Below are 12722 nucleotides of genomic sequence, written 5' to 3'. Positions count from 1 at the left end.
CTGATTGGCTGTTTGGCTGTCTGGCTGTACCTGCAGGACAGCCACTCTGCTGTGTGAGTGACAACTAAGCTGTGCATGAATGGGCGAAACCTGCATAAAAGGTGAGGCTTCTGGAACAGAAGAGAGTTGACCACTGGACGAAACATCCGACGAGGGAATCGTGAAGAGAAGTTTGCTCCATCCTCCTGGACCATTGAACCTCCCGGTGAAGCACTGCTGCTGTGCTGAAACTGCTTTCCCGAATCGACTAGAGAAGCTACGGAGAGGACTTCTTCCGTTGGGATGGTGGGACCAACTAACCCCAAGATGAACTTTGCTGGAAGACCTTCCCCAACTGACTGTACTTCTTTGCTGCTGCTGGAACAGAGTGACAGGGGTCGATAAATCGGTAGTTGAGTGCATCGTCTTTAACCCAAACCAAAACTCCCAAAGCAGGACAGCCCAAGCTCGAGTCACCTCACCAGAGTGCTGGATTCAAGGAGTGCGGGAAGCCCATCAAGTGTCCAACATCCGTGGTGGTGCTATTTGCCTGTAGCTGAAACCGTGAAGTGCCGCTGAACTGAAGAGAGACCGCAGCCGCCGCCGACCTTCGAACTGCATTGCAAGAGTCCTCCAGACGTCCTCTCTCTTGTCCCCACGACTGAGGCCTAGGAACACAGGATCTGCAACACTGCAACCAGAACAGAAGCCAGCTGGATCTTCTTCTACCCTAAGGTACTGTGCTGTCTAACTGGTACGTACCTCTTGTCTGTAGCTTGCATTATCTCACTTGAGACTTAAATAGCTGTTTTTTGAGGAGTTGATTTCAGCTCTGTCTTTCACAAGACAAACAGCTTGTGGCCCAACAGTGATTTGCTACCAACTCTAACTTTGTGCAAGACTTTTGTGGTATCTAGGAAGTGCCTCAGCTCCATAGACATTGTTCAAATTGACTTTGGCTGTCCTGGCTCCCTACAGACTCTTCCGACGCATTGACTTTAATTCTAACTGTCCCTCATAGGTGGTACATTTGTTTAACGAAGTATTGCTGGAAACAATTCTATCTAGACTTCATTGGGGTATTGTAAAGTGCTCACATGCTCCGAGAACCCGTTAACCATTTTCCTTCCCTAACATTTTCCTTTTCCACAACGTCAGAATTTTACCAAGTGCAAAAAGTGATACATAAATGCCACTACTCTCGTAGTAATTGCAGTCACCTCAGGGTGTAGGAAGTGTTTATGAAGCATCTCTAAAGATTATTTCCTTGATTATCTTGATTCTAAAAACGTGTTATGAAGTGTATTTTTATTGTTGCATATTGCCCTTTCTAAAGAGGGCCTATTTAAAACTGACCATTTAATAAATAAATCATTATTTTACTAGAAAATCTTGAGTGAAAGTGTTATTTGGATACTTGTATTTGTGGATTTCGATGCTACAGCTCACATTTACCCAGTGGAGTAACTTTGCTGAAAATGGTAGGGGGCGGGGGGGCGGGGGACACATGACATCTGAAAAAAAAGGTGCCCCAGCCAAATGAATGGGGACAAAATAGTGTGCCATGAAAGTTGGGGGGACAAACACACCCTTCCCCTCCCCTAAAATTATGCCCATGCATTTACCCCTCTTGAGATAAGTCTGGCTGCTCCGTCACTCTACCAATTTGTGTTCTACAGACCTATACCAATAGGTGGGTTACATAATACCAAGAGGGCAAGACTGGTGTAGTCTCCCACAAGGTTACTGCATACGATCTTGTCTAACAACCACTCCAACCTTCCTCCACCTCCTCATTCCTCCTTCCTCCTTCAGCACCCTCAGGCTGCAGTTTCCTACTTTGTGCGAGTAACTCTTTCAGGGTTCTCACAGCCTGTCACCCTCTTCATATCAGAGGCACCACAGGAACAGCTTCTCCTCTCAGCCTCCGGCATTGGTCTGTGCTTCCACTTTTTGTAGCACAGTTCTTGAGTAATTTCTATCTTTAGCACTTTACCCTTAATCTTCCCTGTGCAACTTCAATCAGCAAAGACTGTTCATGGGTCAGGCAGTTCTGGCAATATACTTTACACAACACCGTCCGTCATTAATGTGGTGCTTGTGTCAACTGTCAGTTTGGCATGGCTTGCTCAGCACCACGCTGCTTCCATGGTTAGGTACTGCTCTGCTGCATAACTCCCCATCTTCCCTAGCCCATTGTGCTATATTTCTTGAAGTTGCTTAAAGCTCGAGTAAGGACACATGCACATGGGGAAAATCCTTCACTCCTTTTGTATCGTAATGGGGGAAATTAGTCTGTTTTATCACATTACTCTGTTTTCAAGCACTCAGAAGTTTGGATAAGTGAGCCACATAGACAGTCATGTGCCTAAATTCACATCACTATAATCCATTGGGGTACGAGGAGTTAGAACCCAGATCTTGCTCCACACTAAGGAAAGCCTCAATGGGAACATATGTCCCAGTGATGTGCCAGAACACATTAACAAAGCTGCTGATAAGTGTATGATGAAGCATCTAATACAGGAAGACTGGCACTTGATACTACTCCTTGAAAAGATTTGCACTAGATGTTCAAATTCTGGGGATGAGCAAACTCCACTTGCCTGATCACCTTTAACAAAAGACTCTGATCTTGTGAAGAACATTTACCACTTCAGCCCAGTTAAGATTTCATTAGACCACAAGCATTTCAAATGGGAGGGCCCAGGGGATGGGAATGGAATGGTAGTGCTGCCTCCGTACCTGTTGCTTTTTTAACAGGATGTTGACACTAGTCAAATCCTTGCCATAATCATCGGACTGCAGCTGCCCATCCAGGCTCTCTAGCCAGGCTTCTAGATCAGAGCAGCTCTGGGTGAAGAGCTCTGCTCGGTTGGCATCAAAGAGGCACTGAGCCTTGGTCTTGGTGGTGGACTCAAGGTCGTGCCACAGGCTGTGTAGATCAGCAAGCTTATCCTTCACAACTGGCTCCAACTCTGGCTTCTCAGTCATAAGCTGATGTCCTTCCTATGAAAGAAGAAAAAAACAGAACATAAGACATCTGCAGAGCCCCTGATGAGGTCCAAAGCGTGAGCATTGTGAAATAAATTATTTTTAAAAAGTTTATTTGCAAGATGGTGGGTTGAATCAAAGAAAAATCAACAGATTGTTCAGCATGGGGCTTCTATGCGATCAACTTGTTTGCATGACCTGTACGATTTCTGACTCCAACTAGTTTACCAGACGTTCTCTCCCCCAGGAGCCATCATGGGAAGGCTCATTATTAATGCAATGCCATCCCTACCCAAAGCTGCTCAGGGTCAGACCACATTATGTATCTAATTTTGTATTTGCAAGTCCCAATGCAAGGCTAGCTCTGTGGGCTACACTGGTTGGTGGCATTCCTTTTGTGTTTCTAGCGGGGTACAGCCAGCTGTACCAATGTGGGTCTTGCTAGCACAATCCCCATTTAACAGAGTCAAACGGCAAGGCATTGTTCCTATAGCAAGTCGATGAAACACGGATATGGCAATAAACTGTCTTGACTTCTGTCTAAAACTGGAAAGCATGCCTACAGTGCCAAGAACAAATAGGATATGTTTGTGATTGTTGTCCGTTTTGTTTTATTTAAATAGCATGTACCATCCAACAATCCTCTAAGCACTTAACCAGCAAAACGTTTACCAATAAATAGTGAAATCAAGATGATGAAAATTCATACACAGCTATAAAAATACAGACAGCAGGATTAAGCAAAATGTAGAGCGCTTTTATCAAAAACCAAGAAATATGATTGCCATCAGGGGGCGCGCGTATGTGCGCATCTTGAATAACTGCTCTCATCCACCCTCGAGTAAAGGGGTCATGAGCACACCCTTGCCGACCCCCAAACTGGACTGAGCCCATGCCCCTCCTCCCCCATGCAGAGCACCTGGTAACTATGTTCTGGGACTGTTGGCTGAGGCAGGCAGCCGCCAAGCTGGGAAGGCTAGACAGCAGAGGCGGGTCACGGCGTGCCCCGGAGCGAGTTCCAGCAACCCCGGAGCAAAATCGCATGGAAAGCCGCAGCCCGACCCAGGCGTCGACAGACCACCCTGGAGGCCCGTACCGAGTGAGGCGCCCGACCTGGACACTGAGGGAACTGCAGAGAGTCCCTCCGGTGGGAACACATCTCTCCAGGCCAGTGACTCCAGCGCTAACTGCCCTCTCCTCCTGACACCGCGGTGGCCACTTTAGGGGCCCACCCTGGTGCCGCGGCAGGAGAGCCTCACAGACAGGGCCCTCCTCGGTGTGGGTCCCCTGGGGGGACTCCGACTTTACATTCCCCAGAGACTCAGTGAACACATGATTGAACCTCAGCGGGGACATCATGTGGTGCCAGAGTGCCCCCACTGCCCTGTGCGTGGGTCCCGTGGTGCGGCCCTCTGCTGATGACTGGGGTCCGGAATGGCCTCCTGCCCCCGGCACCGCAGCAGTCTTCACAGCCCTGAGGCAGTGAAAGAGCCCCATGTTACCCACCCAGTGGCCCCCACGCCTTTAGGGAGCACAATGCAGTGAGGTGGGCGCCCCATCAACTAGCCTGCTGATCAGCCGACAAGGAGTGCTAGGGGTCAAACAACATCCTGTGCCTGGCACCCAGACAAGGTCTTTCCACCTGGAGACCAGCGTCAAGGAACCACCACCACCGGTTAGGGCCCCCCCCTGGGGGACACGACAAGGGAGGTGGGAGTAAAAGTAGACCAGAGTGTCGGGACTGACCGCAGAGTGTGGGGCCACACACTACACACGGAAGCTAGGTAGGTGAAACCGTTGGTGGGTCCAATACCACTTGATCGCTTTGCATCTCCCAAAGAGGAACAATGAGCATCTGGCCAAACATGGACTGGAGGTCTGCCCTGCAGTAGTTTCAATACTCTTGCACCAAACTCCACACACCTCAGGTCCACAATAAAACCATGGAGGCCAGCGACCAAATGTCCACCAAAAAACACATAGCTTCCCTGATGGCGGAGATCAGGGGCACGAGAGTGGACATAGGGGGTAAACTGGACAGGTTGAACCAGCGAGTGGACAGCATGGACAATAGGTTGCAACAAGTGGAGGATAACCAGTCTTCCTTGGATGTTCTGGAGACACAGATGGACATGAGAATTGCAGAACTGGAAAGGAGAGAGCCTGAAATGACCTTGAAGATGGATGACATCGAAAACAGAATGGAGAAATAACATATGCTTTTTTGGTTACCAGAAAGAGAAGGTGAAACGGAGAGAGACCTCAAGAGGGCAATACATGAAGTGGCAAAAGCCATATATGAGGATGACACAATAGACAGACCCAGAATAGACAGAGCCCACAGGTGCTGCCAGGGGCCAGAGATCAGTGCTCGCTCGATTCCACCATTACCCCGAAAAAAATTCTGGACAAGGCACGACAGAAAGGGACGGTGACACAGAGTGAAGCAAGGATCACAATCTTTCAGGACTTGTCATCTTATACTCTTGCGAGGCGTAGGCTGTGCAGTCCACTGACCAAATGTCTGAACGAGAAGGGTATTTGCTATGGATGGGGGCTCCCTTTCTATATCTCATTCAAGAAAGATGGGTTTAAGAACCACCTGATTACAGAAGACGACATACAGTGAGTCATGGAAGAATTGGTGGACCCTCAAGATAAGAGGCCCGCCGAGAGAGAGAATCCACCCAAGGAAGAGCAGTGGCGCTCAAAGCTATCCAACAATCAATAGATGCATGCCAGGATCACAGAAGTTTAGGAAGCTTAACACCCCCCAACCCCCATCCGAAAGGACCTTGCTGAGCATCGAGGGGTAGGATTGGTTCCATCATCTTCACTTAACCTTTTTCTTTTGTTTGTAAACAGCCTGCTACGATCTAGAGCCTTTGCGATGGGACGGCAGTGTGTCCACTCCGAGGCTAGGCGAAACCTGGTGTGGACGGGCTGGCCGTGGTTCAGATGAGGCTGGGAGGGTGGACGCACATACCTTAATCAATAAGGGGTAGTAGAGGAGGGGGTGGGAGAGGAGGTTGTGGGGTGGGGTGCGTGGGTTGGAATGTCAAACACGGCGGGGAAAGTTTTAGGGGGAGCGTCGAGATCAAAGTTGTGACAGGGAAGTTCTCAACGGTCAACACTGTTATGGTTCTATGTTGGTTCTGAAGTTAGGAAAATGTTGACCCTAGTTATCGGGGGGCCTAAGAAGTATAGTGGTTTTGGCTCGAAGGGATGATCATCAAGGGCGTTGCTGGAGGTCACGGTGTTGGTTGACCAAGTTTGGAGCATGGTGTGGGGGTAAGGGAGGATGGTGGTTGAGATACAGTTCAGGGGACTAATTACTGGCACTCACAAGCACTGCGGTAGAGTTCACGGGGTATTAAAGATGTGAAATTTTGTTACAATGCACAGTCACGGGTGAGCTGTGATGAAGGCACTTCATAAAGTGAAAGGTCACACAAGGAAGGGGACATAGGTACTGGCATAACGATTGGCACCCTTAACGAAAGAGGGACCAACACCCCTACGAAAAGATACATGTTGAGGGAAATGCAGAGGTCACAGTTGGACATCCTGATGATTCTGGAGACACACTGGGTCTTGGGGGAGGAACCGACCAGGAGAGGAAAAGGGGTGGGAAAGGTGTTCCGAGCTACAGCTACAGTGAAAAAAAGGGGAGGGCTCTGTCCAACCACCTCAACTTCGAGGTGGCGGTTCAGATGGTTGATGTAGAAGGGAGATACTTCTTTTTGAAGGGTCAACTTGCGGGGAGCCCGCTGACACTGGGTTCGGTTTACTGCCCAAATGTAGGACAGATACAGTTTTGGGAGGGACTTAAGGACAAGATGAAGGTCTTCGTGGAGGGTCCTCTGGTAGTCGGGAGAGACTTTAATATTGTTCTTGAATGCCTCCGGGATCACTCCAGACCGGGGTCGATGGGAGAGAACAGGGCAGAGGTGGTCTCGGAAAGATTTTGGTGGGTGAATGAAGAGCTGGGGTTATCTGACTGCCTGATGGAATCTAAGGTCGGGCCAAGTTCGTTCACGTATTACTCCCCATTCCACAACACCTACTTAAGAGTAGACAGTCTTCGTGGATGCCACTCTTAAAGGGCAAACTCGTGTTCAGCGGTCGAAACGTTCCCATTGTCAGATCACGTCCTGGTGAAAGTGGTGGTGGGGCACTCGGCGGGGAGGAAATCAAGGGATAGGTGGATGTGCAACGACTCCCTCCTTAAAGACAAAGAAATAGCGGAGGACATACTCTCCGAAATCAGGGACTACTTTGAACACAACAACAATGGGTACGTGGAGTCTAACCCATCTGGGATGGTTTTAAAGCCACCATACGTGGAGTACTAATAAAACTGGGATCTCATAAGAAGGAAAGGGCCCGACAAGAGCTGGGATTGAGGGAGAAGATAGCAAGGATTAAGGGTGCCACACCTGGGGGAGACAAAGAAGCTTAGAAGGTATGAAACCCAACTGAACACGTTACCGGTTCAGGACACGTAAAAGAAATTACTGTTTCTTAAACAGAAATACCACGAAAAAGGCAACAAAGCCGATAAAATCCTAGCATGGATGCTACAGGAGTGTTTGGGAGAATTTTCAGTTTAGTGCTAAATTCTTCCCACCTAAGAGACCCCCAGCTCTTTTGCTGAAATTTGGGACCTTGTACTTTTAATTCTATGAGATTTCTGTGTTTTGTTAGGGAGAATTCTGTTAGGCAAAGTTTGTATGCAGTACCCTTTGGGTGCAGTACACACAACTCTCACCACAGGAATAGGAAATGCAACCTTTGGAATAAGCTTGTTCTACACAGTTTTGGTACCGTGTTGAGCAGCCAGGCTTATCTCAAGAGGGGTCAATGTGAGTGGTAGGGGAGTTATACATAAATTCAAAGTGAAAAGTATTCAAATAAACTCTTACACACAAGGTTTCTTGAATAAACAATTAATCCGTTAGAACAAGCCTTCCTCAGAAGGGAGCAATATAACAGTAAGATTCAAATACACACTTAATATCTCTAAATCAGTAGATACCCTTTTGGGGTGGCCCACAGACCCTACCTACACCCTCAGGTGACTTCAATTGCTAGGGTGCTGGGGACATTAATATATCACTGTTGCATTTAGAATCATATAGTAATGTCAAAGGAAAAGGTTATTTATAATATACAAGAGACCACAAAAATCTGAACCAGCAAATGCTTTTAGATCCCCCAATAAGAGTCATTCAGTGAAAGAGGCTAAGCCAAAGTCAATAGGCAAAAGTGTATATGAGCTGAAGCAGTTCTTTGCAGGTAAGTAGAAAGTCTTTGCACAATGTTTTAGAAGTTTTTGAAGAAAAGAAGAATCAAATGTAGGGCCACAAGCTGATCAGACTTGTGAGCAGTAGAAGATGCAAGCAACTCTACAGCAAGAGGCAAGTTCTCTAAGACTTTGTACAGTACCTTTGTATTAAACATAAAGTGCAGCACATGACTTCTGTTCCTGTGCAGCTCTGTAGATCTCACTGTTCCTGGGCCTTAGTTGTGGGGATAAGAGGGAGGACTCCTGGGGGCTCCTGCACTGCAATAGGTCGGCCACCACTCGCAACTGGCAATCTTCAAATCAGTGGCTGTTCAGTGTTTCAGCTCCTCGCGTCTACCGCAAATAGCAACACCGTGGTTCCTGGCTGTCGAGATGGACTTTGCTTGCTTCTTTTGTTCCGCACTCTGTTGAGGGGGCTCAGGCTCGGTCAGTCCTGCTTCCTGGAAGTCCAGAGGATCTTCCTGGAGCTCTAGGCCAGCGTAAAAGCAATGCACACAACCTGGTGTTCCTCTCCCCGGCTATACGGTTTCCAGCAACAACTCTGTGGAAATTCAACCAGCTCCAAGATGGATGTCTAGGTGGCTTACTTTGAAGTTGATTGGTTCCACCAACTCAAGGGGAGAAGTCGGCCGAGGTCGGCCTTGCAGGGGCTTCTCTGTCAACACTAATTTGGAGTTTCAGCACAGCAGCAGGGCTTCACCAGGCAAACCAACTGTCCAGGAGTTGCAGCAGGCATCCTCTTCAAGTTCTTCTATGGTTCCTTTGTCCAGTGGTCGACTATGCCTTCCAAGCCAAAAGACTCGCCTTTTATTCAGTTCTCTCCCATTCATTCCAGCCTCGCTGTCAGTCACTCGGCAGGATGGCTGTCCTTGCCGGACAGTCAGCTGGCCAATCACCACAGAGTGCATTTGGGTCTCCTAGAACACGAAGCACAGGGAGTTTCGGGCACCTCCCTCACTTCCTGCCCACCCCAAACACTCGAAGCCAGAGGCGAGCTTCACTCGTGAATCCCGCCAAAGGAAAAGCGAACAATGGGACCAAACCAGGTTTGGCGAGCAGATTAAATCTGAAGGACCTTTCCACAAAGAAATGACGAAAAAAAGACTGTGGCCATTTTGACAAAAATGGCACCTTTGGGTGCTTTACTGCAACTGCGAACGCAGCCCGCGGTAAAGGAACACCACGGTAATTAAAACGAAACCACTGCTACAAGCAATTCAGTGAGAACAGGGTAACATCAAAAATGTTACATGAGAAGCTAGACAAAGGGGATACTAGGTAATCCCTCCAGCACCCTATTGCAAGATTGTGTGTGCCGGGTCTAGAAAGTTACAAATGTAAGTAAAGTCAATTTCACTTTACTGCTCTTGGAAACAGTAGTTTATCCAAGAGAAGGTATTTAAACCTTTGGGTTTTTGAAACCAATCAAAAAATTATCCAGAACTTAATTGGCAAAAAGAAATTTGGGCAATATTGAAGGACCCATTATCGAAAGGAAAACCAGATCTTTGCTCTGCTGTAAGTGGAGAAGTATGGTGTAAAATCTATGAATACAAATATGCTATGCCACAGAAATTGTGTGAGTTACTAACCCCGGATCTGGCAATAAATATTCCCTCTATATGTCCCTGGGGATTGAATGACATCATCTCTATAATTGCAAAGTTAAAACCTTCTAAAGCTGCTGGGCCAGATGGTATTCCACCGTGCGTCTTGAAGGACGACCCGAAATTATGGGCAAAAATCATCCTAAGGAGGCTGGAACTTGTATTTAAAGCTAAGAGAGTACCGGAGTCGTGGCTATCCGCGATCATAATTCCACTACACAAAAAGGGTCCTTTGAACGACCCCTCCAACTTTAGACCCGTAGCTTTAATCGACATCTCGGCAAAGATCTTTGCTGCCCTAATATTGAAGGACTTAAATGTTTTCATCCTAAAACAGAAAATTCTTTCGCGGTTTCAAACTGGGTTTCGCAAAGGCATGGGTACACAGTTGAACGCAACACTGCTGGCACACTTACTAAAGTTATCTAGGAAGAAATATCATGGGCCACTGTACATGGCGCTTGTTGACATATCCGGGGCATTTGACTCTGTAATTAGACAACAGTTGTGGCAAAGGATGCAGGACATTCATATTCCATTGCACCTGATAGCTATGATCATTATGTTGCATTCCAACACAAGTTACAGGATCAAGATTGATAAGGAAGGTTCGCTAACACCACCCATTTCTACCTTTATAGGTGTAAAGCAAGGCTGTAATCTTGCAGCCATACTATCTGAAATAGCTTCAATTTGGTCTATGTGTAACTCATTTGCGATTAAAGTAGGGGATCTTTGTTTGGATTGGCTAGCTTTTGCAGACGACTTGATAATGTTCGATCTTACTCCGTTTGGGCTGCAAAATAAACTGGAGTGCTTAGTTGAATTCTGTGAGAAGCGTAACCTCCAGTTAAACCCGAATAAATCACACATTGGTATTCTCAAACAAAAGAAAGCTTGTAAGATACCAATGGAAAATAAAGGGTCTTCCGATACCACGTACTTTGGGCATGATCTACTTGGGTTATAACTTGAACAACTCTGATTCAATTGACAAATGGAATAAAGAAATTTCAATTAAAGCGATGCCATTGATCGCACAAATTAAATTAATCTACTCAAAATTCTGTAACTTCTCCTTAATTCCACTAATTGATTTCTATAAGCTTAAAGTGGAAGCCATCATCATATACGGCTTAGATCTGTGTTACTTGGAAATTGGTTCTATATTAAACAAAAGCCAAGGAAAAATATGGAAGAAAGTCTTGCATTTGCCTATGTCACTACCAAACTCGATTATTATGCACGAATTGGGATTGACATCATTAGCCACCAAACATATATGGCGCAAGTTTGCGTCTTATGCAAAAATCGTAGACCCTTTGACAAATTCCCTTTATGAAGATCTTGGAAAAATGCTAAAAAAGGGAAACCCGGTTTCGGTAGCAGATGAAGGGAAAAGGTGCGATGAAAATCTTGCACAATTAGCCATGGGAAGGGATGATCTAATAAATCGTCCTCAGGTTGTAAAGGCAAGACTAATTCAATACGATTGGGCAGTGAATTCAGATAAAATCGGGCAATATAACTCTCACAAGGAGTATGCAAAATTCTGGCATAAACAATCACCACTATTGTCATACTTGAGACAGTGTCCTGGTCACAAAATGCGCACAATGTACATGAGGATTAAATTTAACTTAATTCCAACTTTAGAGCATAGTAAGAACTGGCTCAACTGTTCCGATTTAGAAGATGAAGGATGTAGATTTTGTAGGAATGCTCAAAAAGAAACGTTGAAACATCTTGTCTTACATTGCGTCTTCTTTGCAAAAGCACGGCAAAATAATCTCCTGAAACATCAAACTGTAGCAACAGTCTACCAAAGTGAGATGTTTTGGACACAATGCATGTGGCGTTATCGTATGTCTATGATCATCGATTTAACACAATTGTTACATGAAATAGATAAGAATCTGATGTCCAAGAAATCTAAACCTTTGGGAAATCTGAACGACTTCCCTGTGCCACTGCACTGAAGGTGCTGTGTGACACAATGTAAAAGATTATGCCTATGGAGTTTTTCAGACTCCACAACCAAAAGAAACCGTTCAAAATCACATTAAAATACATGAGACGGTGGGTCGACCTTAGAGACCCCCCGAGCTCTTTAGCTGGACATTAGGACTTTTAATTTCTAACCTGGAGAGAGTGAGTCCCATTTCTCACCCTCTCATGTATTTTTATTGTGATTTGCACTCTGTAGTTCCTGTGACTTTGGAGTCTGACAAACTCCATAAGCATCATCTTTACATTGTGACACAGCACCTTCAATGCAGTGGCACAGGAAGTCGCTTAGATTTCCCAAAGGTTTAAATACCTTCTCTCTTGGTGAAACTACTGTTTCCAAGAGCAGTGAAGTGAAATTGACTTTACTTACATTTTGTAACTTTCTAGACCCAGCACACACTATCTTACCACAGGGTGCTGGAGGGGTTACTTAGTAATCCCTTGGTCTAGTTTCTCATGTGAAAATTTTTATGTTACCCTTTCTACATTTATGGCTGGTGGCAGTGGTTTACTTTTAACTACCATTGGGAGTTTTTACCGCAGGCTGTGTTCGCAGCTGCAGTAAAGCACCCATGGGTGCCCACTCTGTCAAAGTGGCCCCAGTCTTCTTTTTTCGCCATTTCTTGTTGGAATGCACCTTCCTGAGATTTCCGTTGTGCGCCAAACCAGGTTTGGTCCCTTTATTCATTTTGTCTTTGGCGGGACTCACAAGTGCAGCCCGCTTCTGGCTCCAGTATGTCTGGCAGGGGCAGGAAGTGAGGGAGATGCCCAAAACTCCCTATGCTTAATCCCCTTGGCTACAGGAATGCACCCAAAGGTGATTG

At 46.3% G+C, this 12722-nt stretch overlaps 1 protein-coding gene across 3 annotated transcripts in view; it reads right to left on the bottom strand.

Annotated features, from left to right (window-relative positions):
• The window catches only part of SPTBN2 (spectrin beta, non-erythrocytic 2), a 1293574-nt gene that overhangs the window by 602209 nt on the left and 678643 nt on the right, over nt 1-12722 (bottom strand). For all 3 annotated transcript variants that reach the window (XM_069644771.1, XM_069644772.1, XM_069644773.1), the window contains one exon: nt 2725-2988. In XM_069644771.1, coding sequence (XP_069500872.1) covers nt 2725-2988 — 264 coding nt within the window. The remainder of the gene's footprint in view (nt 1-2724; nt 2989-12722) is intronic.

The sequence above is a fragment of the Ambystoma mexicanum genome, chromosome 2p (genome assembly GCF_040938575.1).
Source record: "Ambystoma mexicanum isolate Mex_15411 chromosome 2p, UKY_AmexF1_1, whole genome shotgun sequence".
Taxonomy (NCBI): Eukaryota; Metazoa; Chordata; class Amphibia; order Caudata; family Ambystomatidae; genus Ambystoma; species Ambystoma mexicanum.
Note: the sequence above shows the minus strand (reverse complement) of the source record. Positions and strands in the feature narration are given on the sequence as shown.